At 31.8% G+C, this 26,925-nt stretch overlaps 1 protein-coding gene across 1 annotated transcript in view; it reads right to left on the bottom strand.

Moving 5' to 3' along the window:
- Positions 1–10,589: 10,589 nt before the first annotated feature.
- Positions 10,590–26,925, bottom strand: part of LOC125051876 (transcription factor LBX2) — a 59,469-nt gene continuing 43,133 nt past the window's right edge. The window contains exon 4 of the mRNA XM_047652483.1: positions 10,590–12,149. Coding sequence (XP_047508439.1) covers positions 11,748–12,149 — 402 coding nt within the window. The 3' untranslated portion in view covers positions 10,590–11,747. The remainder of the gene's footprint in view (positions 12,150–26,925) is intronic.

Raw genomic sequence — 26,925 nt, forward strand, 5'->3', positions numbered from 1 at the left:
CTTATATGCAATGTGACCATATACAGGTTTTTGTATCTAGTCATCCTTAGTTTAACGTAATTGAATGTGACTCAGGCACATTTTGGTACTTAATATATTTTTTTTATTTAAATAAAAACTATTGGAAAGATGTTCATCTTAGTGCATTGACTTAACGAAATGATGAAAACGTAAGTACGTTTAAAGTTGCTTTAAAAAATCCAAACACTTCTGACTTACTTCTTTACCTATCCATTCTGTACCTCACTAAGAAACGACAAGACGACGCAAGCGCAAGTTTTTTGTTTTTTTCTGGTTTCACAACAATTCACCAATTAAAATTGTATGTGTACTATTGCGCATTTGATGCAAAATAATCTTTACAAAGTCTATAAATAAAACACGAACAGGTATCCCAGCTAATATCGAGTAACCTATAAACATCTAATGGCCTATACGGAACCTCATTACTTCCGTCAACATTCTAACATAACCGCAACACCAGTAGCCGACAATGGTGCTCATTTATCAGGCTCGGCTTACGCTCTTGCTCTCTTTGGCGTCGAACCCGCTACCTGTTCGTTACCAAGCTCACTAAATTAATGACTCCACACTTTATACCTTACTGTTTTGCTAATATATTGCTACACTAGTTGTATGGGTTCATGGTTCAGCTGTGTTTGTTTCGTAAAAAGCTCCTTTAGTTCTACCTCAAGTAATAATAATAATAATAATAGCATACAATAAGCTTGGCAGTTCTTCTCTCTCGACTTTCTTGATTTGGGAACTGGTGGTAAATTTAATTTTAGATCTTCCTCTTTTATATTGACGTAAATAGATAGTAATATGTACAAGCTTAGATTTCTGTATGTTTCGTTTATATTTATAGTGACGGCCTCCATCAGCTTAAGGACGTCGCCAGAATAATTGAAACTTTTTGACAACACGGTCCTAGAGCAGATTGAAAAGAAAAAAACCGTTTGCGTTAGTGAATTAGTGTAAAAACTAGAACACAATAGAGTGTCTTCTCCTTAATAAAGATTGAAATAAGTGTTATTGGACAGAACTAGTGCACTAGCACTAGCACTTAGCACTTAGCACGTAATGTACAAATACATTATTATGTAGGTATCTTTTGCTACAGATTGGTTACACATCTGTGGGTATAGATGTTATTTGGGCATTAAATTGCACTAGAGTTCTAAGGCATGACATCAGCTTTGCCCTAGGCTATTAAAACGACAAACAAAATTAACTAGATTCCAACAATTTTTGTTGTATTTAATAGACTTGATTGTTTACCTAATACAAATTCATCCGTAAGTTTATCAACACATGAAATTATTTTGAGTAGACTTTGAAAGTCTGAATATAGGAAAGATTTTCCCTTATATGTTTCCTATTTATAATAAAAAGTCTTTACAATTCGCATTTCTCTGATTCGTCACAGTAACCATTTGTCAAAGCCTTTGATTAAAAATTATTAACTAGTTTAAAATCAATAAAGGATACGTCAAAACAGAATCAGACTATAACATGCAATGAAGATTTGTTTTAATGTTGAAATTATTCTCTAAGTATGAGGAATAAGTGAATCTAGCACGAACTCACTCTCTTAAGCTTAAGGGCAGGGTTACATGGCGGCCGATGGAAACATTTTATTGGACTATCAATAAGAATACTGTGTTCTTTTGTCTAGAAAAATATGTGACGGCCTAAATGTTTTACATAGATTATACAGCACTATTTAACTTCTTAATAATATACCAATAGTGAAGATTACTTGATTACTCGCGAGCAGTGTTGGCTTATGTTTTCAGCGTGCGATTATCATCCTTGAGCTAGGTTCCACCACCGGCTGTGCACCAATGGACTTTCTGTCTATGTGCGCATTTAGCATTCGCTCGAACGGCGAAGGAAAACTTCCTGAGGAAACCGGCTTGCCATAGACCCAAAAAGTCGATGGCGTGTCAGGCACAAGAGGCTGATCACCTTGCCTATTAGATGGACAAAAGATCAGAAATAGATCATACAGAAATCTTACTTGGTATCTAAATCCAAAAAAATAAAAAATATGAATAAGAAAAGAATACAGTAACCGGCATATAACCACACCCATATTGACACTTGGAAGCAAACAAATATATCTATTTAATAAGTTTTTATAGCCGTAATCTGGACATAATTTACGTGATAATAAGATCAGTGATAATATATAAACATATTACTTTATCATTGCCCCGAGACTTCGAAATGAATTGTGTATTTATCGGTTGGGAGTCATCTATACAGTTTTAATCGAATCTTTATATTTAAGTATAAATCGAACGGAAAATATATTTTTACATATACACATACACTTAAACTAGTTGTAGTTTTCCACGTCTGATTTAATTCTCTTTGCACCTTAACTAAATAAATAAAATCGCAAAATATGTTGTTAAGCTCATAACTCGAAGACGGCTCGATGAATTCGAGTTTTTTTTTTAAATTTATTCCTTAAACTCTGAGGTAGGTTTTATGGCGAAAAAATATGGAAAACTTTAAAAAAAATTTAGTTTTATTTCATTTTTTATTTATATTCCGAAAAAGCAAACAGTCTCAAGGTGTAGCATAGAAATTGTTCCATATGTTGGTATGTACTTTGTAGCTACTAAAAAGGTAGACTAAGTAAAAAAATCATATAAAGGCGAAGCGAAGTTCGCGGGGGCAGCTAGTTCATAAATATAAATCAGTATGTTGCACCGTTTTAAGTTCCTACTCATTTGTCTCTGTTCATCATTACGTAAATACGTGGCAGAAAGAGATAAAAGAGTACTGCAGTTACATGACCGCAGTCTGATTTAATTTTATGAATGAAAGAGTTTCTAAATTTTTTTGCGTCAACTTCCCGCAATTCTCTATAGTAGTACCTCAACAACTGAAACAAACAAACGGCTCGAAGCGTGATTAGTGCTTCACTAAATTAGAGAATCTATCGACTCCCGGTGGGGATCTTTCCTCAGAGATGCGACCTCCAAATGTTCAAAAAAGAGTATACTCCTCCCTCAAAGGCCGACAACGCACCCACTAAAAATGGGTGTCTATGGGCTACGATGACAGTCCCGCAAGCTCGTTTGCCCCCTATTATAAAAAAAAGGAATTAAGGAAATTTAAAAGTTCATAGATGTGATACCTTCGCTTTTTGCGGTACTAATAGATTCCCACCATACATTGCTATAAATAAACAAAGGTTTTTCTAATTCCTAGACAATTTTTCGACTTATTTATTGATGTATAGTCCAACAAGGCCACACATAAAAAATAAACAAATTAGAACCAATGCCTCGCTATTAGGTGCGAACGGTGTGCTTGTTGTCAATAAGTTCATAAAGATAAATAATACGAAACAATACAGAAAAGACCTTATATTACTAAATAAAGCTTGAGAATTTATCCGTACACAAATTTTACGATATACATACAATGAATTGACAATATGCACGAAATCTGTAAATGTAAAATCAACATATAAGTAGGTATACTTAAATAACTTTTTACGACAATTTATTAACAACAACAAATTATAAAACAATATCAAAAAGATGAGAAGACAAGAAAGGGTCAAACATGGAAAAATAAAACTGACGAAACGAAACGGAATACTAACTTTGAGAATATAGTCCTATTTGTCGCCAAAAAAATTGTACCCTTCAAACTATAGTCACTGATACAATTATGTATTGCGTATTTTTTGCTTACAAGACGTGTCATTTCCACATATTACATTTAAGTGAATTCGTTTATCCCATTCACAGCTCACGTCCTAAGCCGATTATCGGTAATCGCTACTTTTCATGCTCTCCTAAGCATTTTCGGCTATAACTAGCCTTTAATACCAAGAAATAGAGTCTCATTTAGCGTAGCAAGTCCATGTTCAACATTTGTAAAGATTAATACAAATTTTAGTACAAATAATGAGATTTAATACAAATTCTGTGAGATTGACGTCGACGTGTGAATGGCGCGTATTAATAAATTCAATTTCAGTTATTGATATTCTTGTATTGATATTTGTTCATGCTTTAATCTATCAGATTAATTATAGAATAGAAATGATAATTACAGTACAAAACTTCGTTTCCAAATTGAAAACTTGCATAATATATGTAATGTAAACACTATTAAATTAAAATATCGATGTTCCGATAGATATAGCAAACACATTTCTTCGTCTGTTTTGCTGATTGCGTGCTGAAATTATAATTGCTTTAAATATTTAAAATAAAATAGTTTAACCTGCGTGTTATAAAGATAGGTATGGATATACTATTAAAAAAAATCAGAGTAATTTTGGGACTTGAAGATAATCTCAAAATAATTCAAACTCTCAAACTCAAAATATCTTTATTCATGTAGGTAAACAAGTACCTACACTTAAGAATTGTCAGAAAGAAGTTAAATTAATTATAAATTTACATTTACTACCAGTTCGCAAGTCAAGGGCGTAGAGCGGGTAAGAAGAACTGGCAAGAAACTTTCTGCCAGTCTTTTTAATCGCCAAGTATTGTCATACAAATTGTTTGAACTGGAGCAAATCAATCCCAAGGATTAGGATCATTTAAGTATTCCTCAAATTTATAAAAAGCTTTATTGATTAATTTTCAATAATTACAGGGACAATTGCCTCTGCCTCCTTAATAAACATCTCTTTGTCCCTGGCGCCAGTGCCTTGTGCAAAGGCTGTTTCAGCGCAGAGGAATCAGTCACCCACGTAGTCTTGTAATGCGTCGCCTATGGCTTCCCAACGAACCAGAAATTCTCGAAGCAGTGAGGTCGCTCCGTAAAGCCTGTGAGGTGCCCAGGAAACTTCTGAGCTTCTGGAAGAGCTAGAGGCTGGTTTAATAAGCCAGGCCTTTATGCCACATGGGTCCGTTGTGCGTGAAGGCCTGTCGTCCATACTACATACATATATCCTAACATGAGGCGCATGATCCTAGAGTTCTGGGTTCGATTTAAGGGCGAAATAATTGTTTCGAGTTTCAAAAACGTTTTACGTAAAAAAATTACACATCGCATAAGTCGAAAGAGATTTAAAGTAGACACAAAAATATATCTGCCCGATACTAAACAACGCTTTCACAAATACCCCATCATGCTATATTTTATCACAATTATAACAGTCAATTAGCTTGTATGAGCCAACCAATAAAATCACTTCCGAACGAATGAGCTTTAAAATTTCAGATGTCAGTTAAACAGGCCGTGTTATATTAGTCACAATTTGTCAACGGCGATCGAACTGGCGACCCGGCAGATGTTTGCTTTGTGATATAATTGATTTCACGTCTTAAACTTTTGTAATATATTTTTAATGTGTATAAGAAAGTTAAATGTGTGTTTTTCAATATGCCTTTTTCATTAAGCGTATTTAACGCTTAATCTGGACTTAACTGGTTGATTTTTTAATTAAACTATAAACATAATGTGTCTAAGATGGAACCATTGATGTATTTCCGAACCAATTCGACTTAGGACTTCAATAAAAGAGCGTACACATTTTTGAAAGGCCGACAACCCTCTCACAGTTAGTGTTGCCCAAAATCGGTCTTGGTCTTGCAGTCTTGGTCTTATTCTTGCATTTTCGCAAGACTAAGACCGTCTGATTTTAGCAAGACCAAGACCAAGAGCGCAATACCAATACCAAGACTGGCCTAAGTCTCGTCTTGGTCTTGCAGTTGGGCAACACTACTCTCACTCTTGAGCTCTGGTTTTGAGAGTGTCCGTGGTACTTAAGATCAGATGAGCCTCCGTTTGCCCCTGTTCTATAAAATAAATAGTATCAATATCATTTAACTGATGGCTTAACGTAACTTTTGCCCGTAGTCTCTAACTACTCTACAATTGAATATGGACCTTAGATTACAAGTTCACTTACAAAAAAATAAAATAACTATGTTAATACGATATTTTGTATTTCACATATTAATTTATATTAGCGACGTTTAATACTTATAATATTAATAGATATTTGTGTTTATATAATAATATTAATATTATCGGCGCAGCTAAATCGTAGACACTGTTGTCTACGATTTAGCTGCGCCGACGCCGACCTCTGCCTTGCGATTCTGTAACTCACTTTTTAAGTTTTTTGTTTATCAGAATGCCAAATTGTAAAATGACTGCTTTACGACTGATTTGAGCGCGACCGCCGTTGTGAAAACCGCTGTGAGAGTTCGAAAAGTGAGTTACAGAATCGCAAGACTGGTGTGTTTTCGCGCGTTGCGAAGTAAAGCTATAATTACATAATTAAATTTTTCATTGTTACATTTAGAACGCATCGGCATTTGATCTTGTGAAGTTTCCTTTACACTTTACAATACAAGCGAAATTACGGTACAGTTTACAAGAATTACATTACATACGCTATCAGATAATTTTCATAGAAAATTCAACCCGATTTAAAGAAAATCAATCACTGCTCGTAATTGTTTTATGAAGGTATACACAGGTATATTGTAAAAACAAATAGGTTGTCGGGTAATGAAGATAGGAAGGGCTAATTTATCGCGCGCAATTTGCGCCCCCCGGGTCGTATGTCTGCCCCACAGACCCTTAGCGTCCGATTAGCGTTGGTTGTGGTCAAACCTACATTTACTTTGGAATAACGATGTTGCTCTTAATTTTCACGCGATTCTAATATGTTTTGTATGAGTTACCGAATCGAGTGGATGTCGTATATTTCTCAAAAATAAGATTACAGAATACTCTTTTTGAAGTTATTCTTCTTTAGGCGCGTTATGAAAAATTTATGAGAGTGAAATTTTACGATGCGCGCGCACCGTGACACAAAATTATCAGAATGAAGTTGCCCACGGAAGATGCTACGGCATTGGACATAATTTAAAAATAAAATTCGAATAATTATTATTATTCGAATATTCGAATTTATGTTACACTTAATGTAAGAGAATAATAATAAATATTTATTTACTTAATTTTTCAAATGTAAACTGAACTTTATTGACTATAATGACTCCTTTTCCAGTCTTTGATTATTTAATTGTAATTAATTATTTGCATGCAATCAAAAACTATTTTTAATAATGCCATAGAAGTATAATTTCTTACGCGCGTACATAAGTACACGCACCCTTTTTTTAAATATTAGCAGGCAGGAAGCTCATATGATGTTAAATGATACCGCCCATGAACACTGGATTCCCAGAAGTCACGTATAGTTATTCTTAGTTGCAACAATAATAATAGCTTAAGATAAATTGTGTTTAACTAAATAACAATTATTTTATTAATTACCTAGAAGTGGTAGTAGCAATGGATACCTAGGTACTTTCTTCTTACAATAATATAATGTGTTTTGTTATGACAATGAAATAATTATTTTGTCTTGTAAATATACTAAAATATCGACATTATACTAGTCAATTTCGCCATTAACACACAGCACTTGAAACAAAACGATACATATACATTTTATATGATTTGTTAATAAATTACTTTCTTTCTTAAATATTTCGATAATCAGTATTTAATTTAAAATTAATAACGAATAGAATAAGTATTTTTTTAATGTCCAAAGATAAAACATTCAACCCAAAATACATTACTGAAGTAATTACATAAAATATGGTCTTAAAACAACAACTGCTGCCATCTATACAAATTTGACATAACTAATTTAAGTTATACTTTATGCTTCTAAATTTAATATGTCTTGAAACGACAATGTTTACGAAATTCTAATGCACTACAACAGAGGGCGCGCAGTTATAAATAACTATTTTGTAAACAAAATACGGTAAAGAAATAATAGAGGTCGCTGTTTATGCTTTTAGTAGTGTTTTTTATAATTATCTCTATTTTATAATTTTTAAATTATATATACTTTTATGCGAATGAAAGAGGTTTTGCTGAAAATATTTAATGTCTCAGGGGCGTGTAGTTTTCGATGTTGGATACATTTTTTTTTTCAATAAAACTCTTTCTATTAATGAAAAACTATTTTATTTTCCATCTCAACTATCTACCGATATTATTTCTACGCTCAGACTAATCTTCTATAATAAGTAACAATTTACAACTTTAAATATTTTCCACTAAAGACATATTTTAACAAAGCTTTAATGTGGTGGTTTCTATACATCAGAAATTAGTTAAATATTCAACTCTTAATTCGCACACTTTAAGTACAGAAAAAAAGGTAAGCTTTAAACTACAATAATATGAAAGTATGAAAATCAACTACTTAACTCAAACTTGAGCTAAATGGAGAATTACAAATAAATAAAATTAACTTTAAGGTGTTACAAGTGTTATACGTGTTATAAATAAGTGTCTTAAGTTTAAAATATATTCCTGTAATAAAATTGGTGGTCTAATGTTAAAAGCGAATTAAATTGTTGAATGAAAATCTATTATCTATGGTCTAACACATATACTTAAAGCAGTATGTATATTATAGGATCCACACAAGATATAATCCACCGTAAATTCTAAAGCTCTTTTTCCTTTATATCTGATTGGAATCAGAAACAAGATTAAGAAGATTTTATTTTTAGCATTTCAACCATAGCATTATAATCAATGAGTCATAACTCGATAATTTTTATTGAAGTTTTGGTGTTTAATTTTATAATGTAAAATATTAACATAATATGATTGGGTTGGTCTGCTTAAAAAATATATTTTAGCTTTTAATTTAGACTAAGTCAAACGAACAAGGAAATTATAAATAAAAACATTTTCTATTCTCCATTTTAAGCTTTATTGCACAAACGCCATCTGTTGAGTAACTAATTAAAACATATTCCTTCTAATATTACAACCTATTTTAATAATACTTTTTCAGATGATATCATTGATTTTAAGTATCGGTTTCAGGGCACATAAATAAGCGAGTTTTATATAAAAAAAATATTATGTAATGTATAAAAAGATGTCGCTATTTACCGGTACAGCGAATAATAAATCCTAAGGTATTTTCTCATGGCAACTTGCGCCAGACTATTCTAAATATGGTAGGGGAGCCCACGATGCTAAATGGGGATTTACTCGAGCGTCGTAGAGACCTATTGGGATGCAAAGCTTAGATAATAAGAAGAAAAAAATGTTATGTGATATATACCTTTTCATCGGTGGGGGAAGCGGCTATAGATTGTTAAATATGTAAAAAAAAACTGTTGCATGGACATCCTCGAGCGCGTTAGATATTGATAGCATCAATGCCCTACGTATTTTTAATAATGTACGTATGTTAATCTGATCGTTTGCATGATGTGGGTGGTTGTATTTAAGGGATGAAAATGAAAAAAAAAAAAAATTATCGAGCGCGTCAGATTTTCTAAGGGAGTGCACCAAAAAAAGCTCTAATTCACTAATCTGACGATTTCGATGGGACGCAAACCCACGGCCATTTTCATAATTTGCAAAAAAAAATCGCAATTTTGAAATACTCAAGCGCGTCAGATTAAGATATATGTGGTTCATCTTTATGTTCTAAACGTACTGTCTCATAATCTGACGATTATCTAGAGGGATAAGCCTGATCTGACAAAAAAAAAATTAGAAAAACGGTTCACCTAAAGGGCCATCCCTGCAACTTCCCGCTAATTCCATTCCTGGGCGCTTAAAATTGATATTTTGAGCTCGCTGAGTTCAAAGAAATAACATTTCTATGCATTTGAGCTCTCCCAGCTCGAAAGTCTGATAGAAGTTTCATAGAACACTATTGTTGGAATTTTCAAACCGCAATAACTTTTGAATGGATGAAGCAATTTTCACGCGGTTGGCGGCATTCGACGCAGTTTTATCATCCATTTTGCAATTTTAATTGATCCAACCACAAATTTCGGAGTAATCCCGAAAAAACACTTTTTCGGGTTTCTTTCGTTCACGATATCTCTCGAACGAATCAACCGCTTTTGACCAGCTTGGTGGCAATCGACGTGGTTTTTTAAGCTCAAAGGCGGATTAGTTTTTGAAGTTGATCGATAAAGAAACCACTTTAAAAAAAATATATTTCTTATTTTTTTAAACTTTTCAAAATTTCTCAAAATCTATCGGTCCGAATCGGTTCAAATTCACAGGAAATTTAATTTTGAGGGAAATATTTAGAACGTCGTTTAGTAGATTCCGATCGGTTTAAGGAAATGTAGGCATCAGGCAGCTGCACGCATTTAACTTTATCGACGAATTTTTGTTATTTCGGCTTGCGGAAATCGTCAGATTATATATTTTTCATTATTCTTGAATTATTTCCTTCAAAATAAAAAAAAAATTAGCTACGCTCGAGAATGTCGAGATGACGTTTTTTTTTACAACTTTGTTGCCCTCCCCTTTTTTTCCGTCACTCTCAAATTGTCAGATTAGTGGAATATACACTTTTTAGGATGTCATTAACTCACCCTACCTTAATCTGACGCGCTCGGAAATTTCTGATGGTCAATTTTTTTTTACTAATCTGATCCTGTCTCCTTCACGGGCGGCCTTATATATGGGCCTCATATTTTGTGGAGGTACTTAACCGGGTACAAGGTATCCCCCTATATATTAATCTGCCGCGCTTTAGTAAATCCCGAAATCCCCTCTTGGGCTCCCCTACCAATAGTTTCTTATTGTAAGATATTTCAATAACTGAGAATTTATTAAATGATTTTTCGATGTATGCAAGGTAATTTGTGCGACTTCTTTTATGAAATATTGTTCCATATAATATTTAGACAACCAAAAACGTTTAATATATTTAACATCTTTGATAAATTAACAGATAAGAAAGCTTTAATAATATCATTACTACATTATAGATAAAATACAGATACAATTATTTGGCTCAGAATTTAGTCACTATTTATTACCCTTTTTTCCGAAAATTACAATTTGTACTTATCTAAATATTTCTGACTCGCAAAATCCTATGAGTATTAATTGTTATAAAAACTTAATTAACACAATACTAAACTAACACTGATTTATCGTTAAAATAATTCTACAAAAACAAATACTGACGTGATTGACTTTTTTTTATAATTTACAGAAGAAATAATTAAGTTTATCAAAATTATGATTCGCAAGAAATTTTTCCACATCTAATCATCAAATCCATACTTGATTTTACTAAACGGAAACTTATTTTTGACCGGCTTCAAAATGGGAGGAATTGTTTAATTTTTGAGTACGATGATCTATTTATTAGGCTTTTAACTACGCGTGCTATTTGGTAACTGGATGTTAGTCCAGAAATTCCTCAAAAACTAAATGGTATCTTCCAACTTAGGGCACACTCCGAATTTCAAAATCGGTTGATTAGTTTTTCAAATATCCAGGCATTTCTGGGCACATATAGATACTAGGTAAATTATGTTGACAGGTATAAGTCGGTTTAGTTTTTATGAATAACAATTATACAAATATTTTAAAAATGTATACAGTATAAACGAAGCCGATTAAAAGTGATCAACTTAGGTCAAAAAACTTTCTCATACAAATTAATAGAGCTTCTAATAGTTTTGTATTTAGTTTTACAAACTGGTTAATTGAACAATAAAAGTTCATAAGCTATTTTGCGATCTCTTACAGTTTTTATAGATTAATTTACATATTTATACAAATCGTGACGAAAATTTCAGAACTGAAAGTATTATACACAGTACAATATTCTATCTAATCGTATACAATTTTGGAAGGCATTTCGTGTTGTCATATTAAAATTTAGCTTCTATTAAACAAATTGAATTTCTGTGAAATGTAGAGATCGCAAAACCAGCCTCTTACATCTCATTAACGCATTCTCTATTTGATTCTATTCTTTCTTCTTCTGGGTTGAAACTTTTGACTGTCACACTCTCCGAGAGATCTGTACTCGATAGTTTATTTGTTATCTTTGTTATTGATATTCTACTCTCTATGTCATTGACGTCACATATCGTTTCTAAAACCACGCCTTTCTCCACCCTTCTTGGTTTAGGGAGGACGTTCTGAGTGGGTTTGGTTTTAAGCTTCTCGCTGAGTATTTTATTGCAGGTCTTCTTGGACATATCTATCGCCAGCGGATCCTCTTTATCTTCTTTCTTGTCTTCTGGCTTGTTCTGCTTCATCTCGGCTACTTCCGCGTTGCTGACGTTATCTTTCTTTTTCCACTTCGTTCTTCTGTTTTGAAACCAGATTTTTACCTGGAACGTGAAATTGTGATTTGTTAATCTTTGTAACTCAATAGATACAATGTTATTTTTCTGTTTTTATTCTTATTTTTAGCTAGATAGATTCTATTATTTTTATTTTTTTGCTACATTGAGCGTTGTCTTCGAGGAATACCTCGAATAAAAAGGTTCTAGTACAACTGTGGTAACAGGACACTCGCAGTTTCTAATTACTATATTAACTAGGTACACATTAGTTAATACGTTATTTGTTCTTTTTAATTCTTAAAATTATACTAAATTAAACGTATAATATACACTTATGGACACATCTATTGGCCCACCTTGCATTTTCAGTTTCTTTTGGTCCTACCTAAAAATTTATATTAGGTCGAGTAAAAAGTTTTTATGCAGTTTTGAACCTGGCACATTCATAATTGCATGCAATATTTTTTTTTTAATTTTGAACACAGAATTTAAAGAAACAAAAGACAATTCGGAGCCTGCTCATTGATATCAAACAATCGAATACTAAAAAAAACTTGATTTTATTGGTTTAGTTGGATTTAATTCTTGAAAGTGTGATTTTTCTCTTTGGTTTTGCAACAAACATAACTTATTCTGAGAGCTGTCGTAGATGCCCATGGAGGCAACACGCGTTATTAAATTAAACCTTTATTTGATAAAACACGTTTTTTATTCAAAAATCAACTGAGTTCATCAAGGCGAATACCCGACTTGTTAGGCGTATCTCCATGTGGTGCGGTATTCTAAATTCAAATTTAAAACAATACGATCGAAAAAGATGGTAAAATGTATTAGGTTCAAAACTGCCTAAAAATATTTTACTCGACCTAATATAAATTTTTAGGTAGGACCAAAAGAAACTGAAAATGCAAGGTGGGCCTATAGATGTGTCCAGAAGTGTATAATATAATGGCTAAATAATATAAATCACACACAAATATACGAATATTTGACGCATAGGTATAAAATTCGAAATATAAGAAACAAGTTGGTAATGTATTTCAAAGTATTTCTTTCATTATGTGGCCTATACTGGTAAGCCTCAGATTTCTGTGTCTGTTTTGTGATAATTTTCTTAAATAGAAGGTGATCCGTCTGTGTCTGACACACACCGTTAACTATTTAGGTGTAAGTGGATATTGGAGGGGTTAAATGCGCAAGAAACTTCATTAGTGCACAGCCGGAGTTTGAACCTACGACCTCGTCGCACGCTCACTAGGTTATCACTGCTCTTTACTTCACTGCACTTGTGACATGTAAACGACTTGTTAATAACGTTATTAACCCATATGCAAGCAAGTTAAAGTTTTTTTTTTGTTTAGGGAATCCTAGAAACATAATAAATGATATAGAATTATACACTGGAATAGATATAATATTATAATATTGTTGTTGCGCGGTGTATCAGTTAACGAACAGTTAATTACGCTGATCGATCTCCGAGCATTAGGGATGGACGCATGTATCGATAAAATTGTTAATTTTCTATAAATTTTAACACTTCCCTATGAAAATCTTTTTTATCGTATGATATTCCTTGACTCCAATAGAGATTGCAACATTTTTTTAGTGTAATTTATAATTATTGAAGCTAGTACCTCATAACTGCGTTAAGCCAAACAAACTTAAGTTTATACACAAAAAAGCCCCGAAAATAGCAGCCTGGTAACTCCGTTGTCTGGGACTCACCCCGAGAATACTTTTAAAACTCCGGTATATGATGAGGAAACGCTAAAATCGATAAGAGTTAAGTATGAATGAAAATCGCAAAAGGGGAAAAAAATTGTTTTTGAGAAATTCCGTTGCGTGTGCTACGACAAAAGCAAACCAAAATTGTTAATTATATTGTTAAAATCTTATATAACTTTCCATGGAAAGTTAAATGTTCTAAAATAATTAATTATATCTGAAGCAGTTTTTTGATAAACATACGCAATCAGTACTCAAATATAAACAAAATTTCTCCTTTCTTCGAAATCAAAAATTTACATACGTTTTTAACAAACCTTGACGATTTAAAAGTGTGACGGAATGTTTATTGCCAGTTCTTCTCGTTCTACACACTTAATTTGAGAACTGGCAGAACCCTTTTTTTTACTGTCTGAATGTTCATAAGTATATATAATTAAATGAATAAATGTTGATTATGTGCCGGGTGTTAAATTAATGCAAGCGAAACCGCGGGTAATAGTTAATATTATATCATAAAGAACAAAAGATACATAATCTTACATTCATAACCGAACAAAGTTCCAATTGATTTAACATTAAAATGAACAAATAATATTTTTGTTGTTAACCGCCGTTTTTAATTAATTTATCCTACTCTTAAAAAGAAAAAGCACAATTAAGGTTATTTGATAACCTTGCTTATAAAAGATTCCTCGTTAATTAAGCGTATAAAATAAATTGATTTTATTACCGGCAACCTATAAAAACATCAATAAAATGAATTTTAAATGAGACATTTAAGATTGCTAATACTTTTAACATTTTATATCCGACAAGTTGGGACTAATCTGGTTATTTAAAGGCCTTACAACTATTTATTATCTTACAGATATCGTATATATACAAAATACAAAAACATATTGCATTTGTATTCATATGTGAATCTTGCAACAAAAAATTGGCCCTTAACTTAACGATAGCTTCGTCATTTACTACACGAATACTATTCGATAACACGATAGCTTTTCTTTACTTCCAAATTCTCCCATAGAGAATCCAAGGTTTCCATATACAATTATTTATAACAATTTGTAAATGAATCTAAATAAATCCTATATAAAATTTGAACGCTTTAGTCTTAGAACGCTTCAATATTGTAATAAAATGTAATGCATGGGTGTCCAAATTGCCGCTAAAGTGCAAGCTATAAACCTAAGTTGAATAAAGCATAAAAGAGACATTAATATAAGTCGGCCACACGCACAGCACTTGATGCTCGCTTGGATTCAATTAAAATCTATCATCTTTATACATCGAGAGTAGAGTATAGGGAAAACATTTGAATATAATTTTTAGACATTTTAAATGTATGTAGAGATATATATTTCAAACAAAAGGGGAGGGAGGGATTATTATATTATCTTTTCTGGACTCTGGACTCTAACGCCTGATTACTTGTAATGCACTTTTTAAGATCTTGACAGGTTTTTTTCTTGTATATTGTAATGAGCTATCACAATTGGACAAGATTTTAAAAACCATTTCAAATAAATTTTTAGTGACTATAGAACCTACACAAATTGATACTATTGATTCTGTTAAGTAATGGGTATTAAAAATTTAAATTATACATTCATAATACAAGAACCCGCCAAAACGCCTTCAAGATGGCGTCGCACCAGTTTCTATGACGAACGCACGCGTAAACAAAGGTCAATTTTTTATATTTTAATCGTCATTGTTCAATTACATATTACACATATGTTAATCTTAGATCAAAAACAGTCTCCGAACTCTCCAATCCATAAACTAAACTCCAAGAAATATTATTTTTTGACATGACATCGTCGATTCGACTTACTTTTGACAATTTGCATCATGTGACTAACGTATCAATAATTTTAGTCATAGATTTGTTGGTAAAGTAATAATTATTTTAAAGCTATTTTGCTTTAAACGCTTTTTAAAGTCGTGTTTTATACGAATCACGCTCAATAACACTTTGTTTTTACTAATAATTACTACCTACTTATAGAAGTAGGAAGGTTCATGTATCTACAGTTACATTATACAAACGTGTCTTATTTATTTTATAAGGGTTATTACGATATATATCAGGCCTTCTACAATGTAGATATCAGTACAGTTATATTTTTCCCTAAACATATTTTGACACAAAAGTGAGTGCTTTTGCTAAAACAACGTAAGGAGATTGCATTAGCTTTCATGAATAAGGAAAACATGAACATAGCAAACTGTCTATTTCAAATAGAATATCTTTTCATGCTATTATTGTATGACAATAAACAAATATTTACTTTTCTGTTTTATTAATATTATCGTGACATTGTCGCAAATAAATGTTTACGACAGAACTTCATAAGTAGGGAAGATATAGCTGAATTTAAAACCATATTGCACTTTGCTATATGTATAAGCTACAGGATTAAACAAGTAATCCTATCTACTTTTAGCTACCAAACGACGTCTTTTAACCTGTCGACCGTAAGACATACAGACGGTGTTTCAGTTATGTACATAATCCACCTGTCATCCACGACCGCGGCATACATCACCGGCGGCGCGTCACCGCACTTCGCGTAATTGCCTCGCAAATTAATCCAACTAACATGTGACATTTGACTCGATCTGTAGCGCTAATGTGCCCAACGGTTTTAATTAAATTGTTATTTATCCTACTGTTATTAGAAACGTCAAGTTTAACAGATTTTGGTGCTTCATAGATCTATACAATAGTTTTGTTGGTATTGTTCCTGAATTCAAGTAATATTACTTGAGCCATTAAGAAGAATGTTCACCACAGACCTATAATCTTAAACTCTATACTTTATTATTTTTAAAAAATATTTTGTTATTACATGTTTAAAGTTATGTTTGTGTTTGTTATATTGATGATTTAAAAATAATTAAATATATCATTTGTCCGTTAAATTTAATAATTAATTATATGTAAGGGTAGGCTTTTAGTAGGTTTGTTAGTCTGAGTTAAGATGTTTTCAGGTACAAAAAAAAGGAAAATAAACTGATACAGAATAATTATAATTTCTAGTTAATATTTCAACGATGACCCTTATGAAATATGTTTCTAAATAATGTATTGTATTTCCTGTTCTTTAATTAATTAATAATGGTAGTGGTAGTTTAAGTAATTAAGTAGTATTAAAAACATGAGTGATATTTCGATAGTATTACAGGAAAATAATATCAAAAATATTTAATTTACATCCGAAATTCCAATCACAAATATAACGTGTGGTCACCCACATACCTTCGCATTACACAATACAATCCACTTGCAAACACGAGGATAATTATTATTGATTGCGCATTAGCGACTGAGATGGAAGATAAGCGTGTGCGAGCGGGACAGTGGTTATGTGTAACATGTCAAAGCTGCGCTAATTGTCCACTAGTGTTGTGATTTCTATCGACAACAATGCCCAGATACAAATTAAGTTCACGCATTTTTTGTTTTATGTATTTATTAAATTATATAGGACGGCAACGCATGCCTCTGGCATTGAGAGTGTGTGTGGGTGGGATCACTTAACATCAGGGTTAAGGTTCTGCCGTTCTATGAAAAAAATGTTATACAGATCAAGCAAAATATATTAGTGTAACTGAAAGCGTTCGAGATCTGAGTTTATCGATGTATGCTTAAAGACCGCATATTTATCACAAAACAAGTTTTAATGACAGCTTTAGCTCAAATCCAATATATTAATACATAGGTATAATGCTACAATCGGTCACATTATTAGACAATATCGTTTGATACAACGCACAGAGATCACGTTTATAAACAACAATAATTCCTTTCTGATGATACTTCGCTTACACTGCCCCTTAGGCGAAATTATTGCTGCGCAAAATAAGCTCTTACATCCGCATATTAAGCTTTGTTATTCGATAAACTATTTTAACAAATAAAAGATGTTACCTCTCTTTACATATACGTCTGAATATTATTTTCCTACCCTTGTTTTGCTTTTACAAAAGGAAATATTATTGAAATCGTAAATGCAGTTTTCAGATTGTTTGACTTTATTTATGTATACAAATATGTTTTGATGTATGGTTAATGGTAATGGTAAAAATATTTAATTTAATTTAAAATGGCGATAAAAGCTTAATAGTGAAAATATTTTTTTGAAATAAGTGTTGCAAAATTTAAAATGAATTGAATTATTGATAAATAACAATATATTTGGATAAATTTGCTCGTATCATTTAACTATGGAACTTTTAGGAAGTAGATTCTAAAGTGAATGCTAGAGTATAAGGTAGGAATTTATATCTCCCTATCGTAGGTTCAATCCCGGCTGTGAAGCAATGGATCTTCTGTATGTTTGGATTTAACACTCGCTATTACGATGAAAGAAAACATCATAAGTTAATCAGCATGGTTAACATGAGTCAGTCTGATCACCTACTTGCCTATTAGAAATGATCAGATACAGATTTCTGTATCGAATCTGAGGCCTAGACCTAAAAGGTATGTATATCACCTAGACGTTGTCTATTACAGTCTATTATAGTAAGACATGAAACAAATTAACGTGCCAATAACAACCGCCAATTGTTAATTCTAAAAGTAACTTGGCAATGTTATTAGCAATTGGGTTACAATAAAGAACAGCTGCATCATAAGACCAGCGAGCAATCAATATCACTGCCTATTCGCACAGTACACGATCCTATTAGTGGAGGATACTTTAGTGATGGGATAATGTCGATAACCGATTAAAGGATTACAAATTTCTTTAACTTCATTTCGTTGAATCGTAAAAATAGAGATTATTAATATTTTTCATAATAAAATATGTTAAAAACATAGCTTTATCGTCTAGTTCAGCTTAAGTGTATGCTATTAATGAGTAACTTACGAAAAATGCTAACAATTCAAAATCATATACGAAGTCTAAAAAGTTAATTTATTGTGTAAACACGACTGTGTACGTGCTAGCAACTCTTTACTTTATTAACCGATTAACTAATAAATTATTACAATTGCTTATTTTAATTTTATTTAAATTTAAATTTAACATTTAAAATGTTTTCTTATGACTTAATTATCCGATGAAGTGTTTAATTACAACTGCAACAATTAATTACACTGATTGATATTATGATACTCATATGTAACTTTGTATGTAATTTTTAATTGTAGTCTATACTACTATACGATAATTTTAATAATTTCAATAAATTATTAAAAATATCGACATTTAATGCGATAATTGGTACAACCCTACACTTATCTCGCTCGACGGGTCGGCTAAGTCTCGTTAATCTAACAATTATTCAGAGAAGATCGTGGAGGCCAGTTAGGATCTAAATGTTTTGTTTTATAGCAACTCAACTTATTATATCATTTCCAACACACAATACAGTATTACCAATATTCTTAAGAAAAATAGTAACAGTAATTAAAAATTGGTTAATAGAAAATAAAAAATAAAAATATTTGTATTAAAAGTATGGTCCCTGTTGCAGTGTACTAGTCTAGTCGACAAGTTGAAAATGGAACAAAATAGAGATACTGCTCTTAAAATTATGTGCGATAGCTCATTCGAACCGGAATGACGCCTAGAAAAATGTGCTAAAAGCGTGTATTAGCACATAAAAAATTGCAAAAGTTATAGACAATTAAAGATGAAAAAAAAATGGCATTTAGTTTTTTGCCAATATTTAATAAACTATTAATATTTAAGAAATTTCAAATAAAGATTCTGAAAGAAGAGGAAATTTCCAATAAAAAACTCCGAACTCTCGGAACTCTATCTCCATTAATTATAACTTTAATTTAACGCTGAAAATAGGTCTGCGGGTGACATTTTTAGGATTCGCGCGTGGCGTCAAAAGCGACTACGGCACATTAATTAATTTATTTAAGGTATTGAATATTTTTTTTTAAATTTGAAAAAATTATGGTGTGTTCTGAACACTATAATTAATTTATTCCCGTTGAAAATTTTACTTAAAGTTAATTTTTCAACAAGTTAAATAATTGTTAACAAACGAAATTTTCTCGAACGACCGTCTTAATTGTAAGTGAAAAAAAATGTTTAAATAATGGTCGTAAAAATATTTCGCTTCGTAGAGCCTTTCTTACATACATACTTAACAAGATCGTGCCATAAAAGTTAAAAAAATATTTATACTTTGTTTATAACATTTTTTTTACTTAAACAAAAACTTAAAAATCCATGTAATGTTGTTAAAAAAAATATTTTTTTTCTAAATCATCATATAATCGTTTTTTTATTAATACAAGATATTTATTGATTTGCAAAAAAAAAAATTCCCGCCATTTGTTGATAAAATTTTTTTTAACAAATTGAATAAATAAATATTTTTTAAAAAAAAATTAACACAACTTTATTACATTAAAAATTTTATGATTTTTAAAAAAAATTTTTTTCCTAAATAACAATTTTTAATTGTTTATAATCGTTTTTTTAATTTTCTATTGTTTAAATAATTAGTTAAAAAAATTTTTTTTTCTAAAAGTCGTAATTGACAGTCCTCTATAAAGTAACAGAAAAAAATTTTTTTTTAATCAACAATTCTATTGTTTATTAACTTACCAAGTTGTTATAAACAAATATTCAACTTTTTTTTATTTTTTTTCTAAAACTTCTAAAATTAACAAAAACAACCATATATAACAAAGTATAGAAAAAAAAAATTTTAATTTTAAATAAAAGTAATATTCATGATAATCAAAAAATTTACAAAAATTTTTTTTCTATACTTTGTTATATATGGTTGTTTTTGTTAATTTTAGAAGTTTTAGAAAAAAAATAAAAAAAAGTTGAATATTTGTTTATAACAACTTGGTAAGTTAATAAACAATAGAATTGTTGATTAAAAAAAAAATTTTTTTTGTTACTTTATAGAGGACTGTCAATTATGACTTTAAGAAAAAAAAAATTTTCTAACTAATTATTTAAACAATAGAAAATTAAAAAAAAACGATTATAAACAATTAAAAATTGTTATTAAGGAAAAATTTTTTTTTTAAAAATCATAAAATTTTTAATGTAATAAAGTTGTGTTAAAATTTTTTAAAAAAATATTTATTTATTCAATTTGTTAAAAAAAAAATTATCAACAAATGGCGGGAATTTTTTTTTTGCAAATCAATAAATATCTTGTATTAATAAAAAAACGATTATATGATGATTTAGAAAAAAAAAAATTTTTTTAACAACATTACATGGATTTTTAAGTTTTTGTTTAAGTAAAAAAAATGTTATAAACAAAGTATAAATATTTTTTTAACTTTTATGGCACGATCTTGTTAAGTATGTATGTAAGAAAGGCTCTACGAAGCGAAATATTTTTACGACCATTATTTAAACATTTTTTTTCACTTACAATTAAGACGGTCGTTCGAGAAAATTTCGTTTGTTAACAATTATTTAACTTGTTGAAAAATTAACTTTAAGTAAAATTTTCAACGGGAATAAATTAATTATAGTGTTCAGAACACACCATAATTTTTTCAAATTTAAAAAAAAATATTCAATACCTTAAATAAATTAATTAATGTGCCGTAGTCGCTTTTGACGCCACGCGCGAATCCTAAAAATGTCACCCGCAGACCTATTTTCAGCGTTAAATTAAAGTTATAAATAATGGAGATAGAGTTCCGAGAGTTCGGAGTTTTTTATTGGAAATTTCCTCTTCTTTCAGAATCTTTATTTGAAATTTCTTAAATATTAATAGTTTATTAAATATTGGCAAAAAACTAAATGCCATTTTTTTTTCATCTTTAATTGTCTATAACTTTTGCAATTTTTTATGTGCTAATACACGCTTTTAGCACATTTTTCTAGGCGTCATTCCGGTTCGAATGAGCTATCGCACATAATTTTAAGAGCAGTATCTCTATTTTGTTCCATTTTCAACTTGTCGACTAGACTATACCTTTAATGCTGGCAGCATTTCCTCGCTTTGTTGAGATACTTATTCGGAAAGCACCAGCTCTGGGCTCACCAGTTTACTAGGCGCCAACTTAAACCTAACCCTTACTTGAACTTGATGGCTCTAGAAATCTACTCCAAGGGCCAAATCAAAGTTGGAGGAAAGACTCTTATATTTAGACATAGACATAGACATAGTATGTTTCTTTATGTACTCCTTAGTTTAAAACAAGGTACCTTACCGGTGTGTATTAGCTGAGATTAAAAAATAAAATAAATCAGTGGCGCTACAAACTTTTTAAGTCAGGGCCTCAGATTTCTGTATGAGTTTCATGATCATTTGTTAATCTAAGGCAAGCCGGTTTCCTGACGATGTTTTCCTTCACCTTTCGAGCGAATGTTAAATGCACATAGAAAGAAAGTCCATTGGTGCACAGCCGGGGATCGCATCTACGACCTCAGGGATGAGAGTCGCAAGCTGAAGCCTAGCCAACGCTGCTCAAATTACGCTAGTAAGAAACCTTTACGGTAAGAGTATTCATTAACCCTTTATAAGGCAGAAGAAACGACAGGACATGATAAAATAAAAGTTTGTGATATGGAAATGTTAGTATCAGAGTTTTAATATTTTACAAAAAAAAATTTGAAAAGTAAAAAAAAATTATGGTGTCCATTATATGGACAGCACCTTCCTAGGTTTGATGAAAATCAGCAAAACATGGTACTGCACACAGAGCAACTCTGCATCTGACACACTCTATTTTAGATTTTTTGCTGTTGCCTTTGCTGCTGCAGTAGCGGCATCTTCTATACTTTGGCAGTTCACCAGGGTACCAACATCTGCTAGCCTCAAAGTTTCAGGTACACCATAAACAGTCTTTTGCCTGCTGTCAGGGGTTGGTCTTTTTGTGACAAAAGTAGGTAGGCTGTTGATCGTCCTCTTCCTGCTTGTGTAATTGTCTACCAAGTTTCTCCCTAGCATAGTTCGGAACTGTAAATTAGTAACAGGATAACGAACTCTTGAATTCTGCGTATAGAGAATGTATGCGTTGGTAATAGCAGCATCTATGAAAAAGTAGAAAATGCGCATCCACCATCTACGGCTTCGTCTTGCAACAGGATAGGTTCCCCGTTTCTGATCAAATCTATCTACGCCGCCCATTCGCTTTGTGTATTCCAAAATGCCCATTGGGCATACCACTGCTTCTTTACTGCCATCCTTTTGAGTCCTATTGCAAGTAGCTTTGTCTTTGGGGAAAAATGCTGTGCTCAATACATAGACTGGCTTAGTGTCCATCCACACAAACGCTCCAACATTACCATTTACTCTCCACTTGAACTGTCCTTTCTTAAGTTTCAGGATAGGTTTCCTAGGCTGCCCTTTTTTGGCTTTTTGTGGTTTTATTCTCTGCGGTAAATTTGTTCTATTCGGTCGCACTGTTGCTGTTGCATATATTTTTTGTTGATATAAATCTTGTAGGAGTTCAGTTGATGCAAAAAAATTATCAAAAGCAACATGCACATTTTCTAAGTTTTCATCAATCAATTCTTTACAAAGATTTTTCACCACTGCTGCACCTAATCCAGTTTCAGATTCATTTTCTTTCTTGCCTGTATATATCTCAAACTCAAATAAATATCCGGTCTGACTATCGCAACGAGCCCATACTTTGAACCCTCTCTTCACTGGTTTTTTTGGCATGTACTGTTTGAGTGTGCTACGCCCCTTAAACTTAATCATACATTCATCAATACTTTGTGATGCTGTATTATTGGCACTATTTTTAAATGCTGTATTCATGAGGCTTATCATGGGTCTTATTTTGTAGAGCTTATCAAAGCCTGCTTCTCCTCGTTTAGGCATGTTTGTGTTATTATTAAGATGAAGGTTTTTCAATATTTTTTTAAATCTTTTGCATGTCATGATGTTTGCAATTTCATCCACTCTAAATAAGGGGTCTGAAGACCAATATAAATCAACATTGGGAAGTGGATGAACCCCCATTAGAACTAACATTCCCAAAAAAGCTTTCATATCAGCTATGGTAACATCCTCCCAGTCTTTTTGCCTGTTTTGAGATGCATACAAATTTGTTTGCTCAAGAATATGATTTATTACCTCTTGTGAAAAAAAGGAGCTAAAATATGCTAAAGGACTTGACCTAATTGGGTAAACTTGTGATGGTCTGAGTGGTCTGCCATCAAAACTTTCTATTGGAGGAGTATGAGGATAAAATACTTTTTTCCAATTCTCATCATTTTCATCTTCTGTGTCTGACATATCATCGTGGAAACCTCGCCGTCTGTTTCGCAGGGCATGTAGTGATATATTGCACTCTGGATCTGAATCCAATTCACTTTCTTCTTCAGGCGCAATAGGGCCCATAGGGCTAGGCAAATTCTGATTAATGACGTGGTCCAGATCAGGTACATTAGCTGCACAGTTTGCAGGGTTGTCTTCGAGAACATCTATTAGCTCTTGCTGAGTTGGCTCCACAAAAACTGCTTCATTTTCGTTCTCGTCACTCTCACATCCGTCTTCCGAATTTTCGCCATCCGATAAACCAAAATATTCATCTATGTAGCCTTCTAATTTATCCAAAGGTATCACCTACAACAAAAATATCATTGAAATCATCTCTCCGAAAATAAATTATTTTTTCTCCAGAAGGGCTCTGTCCAATATATGGACACCATGATTTGACTAGATTTTTCCACAAAATCGAATTGTGAATCACAAAATAAATACATAAATATGGAGTTAAAGATATTTAAGACAAAATCTTATTTAAAATTTACCTTTTGATTGGCCATTTCCGAAGATTTTTTTAGATTCACATCAGCAACAGAAAAACACCCACCTGATTCTGACACATGACATTCACCTGACAGAAATGACGCCATCTTACTTTTTTTTCTTCTAATTTTCGTTCAGTATTAAATCCTCAGACGACAGACACTAAAATTCGTTTCATTTGTTGCATATTTTCAAAAATTTGGAACGGAACGTATGGTGTCAAATATATGGCCAGAGCCGTATAAAGGGATAATTAAAAATACCACGCGTGTTTCTTTATTTAATAAAAATCTGTCGTCAAATATAATATAAAAGAATTTCCCAGATTGCATTCCATAGGCTTATATGAGATATGCAATCTGGGAAATACACTGGAATAATTGTAATTAGACGTACAATATAGACAGTGAAGATCGATACTAAATTAGTATGTACATAATTATTGAGTTGATTAACTGTAAGAGGCGTGACATATGATCAAAGGCTTAGCTAAACTGATTAATATATAGCAATAATTGTATACATTATTGGGATTAATTATGCCAAGATTCAGGTCAAAAAGACAATTATAAATATAGCTAAATAGCGGCAAATGTTATTTTACGAAATAACAGTTACATTACGTTATAACTGCGATTTTTAAAAAGTTTATGATACGCGATATTATGATTTTTCATATATCTTTCAAATACATTTATCTTATTAAAGTATGCCTCCAACTGGACGCTTTCGCAGTAGCGTTCATTCAGACTGCAAATATTCTTTACAGTATATAGTTGAGTTGATCACACAAAGAGCTAAGAACGATAACCGTACCTAATACCCTAAGAATCTTTGAATAATGACTAACTATCATGGCACCTCCAGCTGTCAAAAGTTCTACACAGATTAGCAAATCCAGGCCGTGTCATGACAACCACAGAAATCAATACCTAATTAAAAGCAAATAGCAAAAACGTATATTTTAAAACAAATTGTCGATATTGCGGCGCCAGCACAAAGGCTTTGTATTAAATATTGATATTTTAGGCATTCCAGCTTAATGATCTGATCATTATTTTAAACCGCTGTTATTGGAGCCAGAAATCATTACATTTTGAAATACTCTGTAGTCAGTTGCAACATTATCGCTGTAAGCTGTAATTATGGTTACATGTGTATAATCCTGGATTATGCTTCTATTTTTAAAAGATTTACAAAAAATAAGCTTATTACTAATATAAAATACATTAATTTCGCTTGTATTCGTCCATGATCTTTTGTTAATGTCAATTAATTGGTCGGAGAAAGAGAAAATCTGAAACTTATTACGGCCATATTTGTAATACATTCTTAAAAGGCGGCGCCATTTATTTCCAAACATATTTCCCTTTACCTTTAATTGAGCTTAAATTAAGCAATCCACCACTCAAGGTGTCTGATGTTAAATATTTACCTGATCAAAGTCTGATTCAAAGTTTCGAACTTAATTAAGTTCCTATAAGAACATCGTTAGATTATTGTATAAACTGCGAATAGTATAAGTGAAATGATTGTCTAATTTATTTATTTATTTCGCAATCCTACAGCTAACATAAATTATACATAACAAAGAACAGTTATAAATTTAGCCAAAGATGGAAGACATCATATGTGCATACAAAAAGGTAAAACATATACGAAATTAATATACAAAATCTACAAAATTCTTCTATCTATCTAATCTAATTCGGTTGTGTTTGTTATGGCGTGAAAGACAGGGTATGTTCGATGATTATGTGGAGCTCATGATGCAGGTTATTTAGCGCTATGGATATTCTTAATATATTTTTAAGCATGTTCCGCGATAGCTTAAACAAGTCGACTTAAATAGTGGTAATTCTAACAAATATGATGGAGACATAATGTAATGGTACAATATAATAACACTCCGTGTGTTTATTGATAGTTCTTCTCCGTTGTACGCGCTTGATTTTAGAACTGACTTGTTTTATGGGACAGGAGGAAAACTAGCAGGGGATTATTTAAAATCAAGTTATTACGGATCCTTATTATTATGGATCCTCGCAACACAAGAAGGTTCGCAATTGCGTTGCGGGCTGATATAGTGATACGCTCTTATCTTGAAGGCCCCTTAGTCGTCACGGTTTGGAGATACCTAGAATAGCAGGTGCTTCCATAAATGTATGAATGTAAGTAGCAAGAATTGTCTTTAAAACCGCTCTGCCGTGGAACACCAAACAAGCAGGTAGAACGGGTGGAATTTTGCATTCAGTCTCAACGTCCGCTGATGATATTTAGCCGCAGGTTCCGAAAAGTTCTTCGGAACACTCCCCATGATATATGCGATAGAAGATGCAGTGAACGCCTACATATCCGCATC

Source organism: Pieris napi, chromosome 8 (genome assembly GCF_905475465.1).
Source record: "Pieris napi chromosome 8, ilPieNapi1.2, whole genome shotgun sequence".
Taxonomy (NCBI): Eukaryota; Metazoa; Arthropoda; class Insecta; order Lepidoptera; family Pieridae; genus Pieris; species Pieris napi.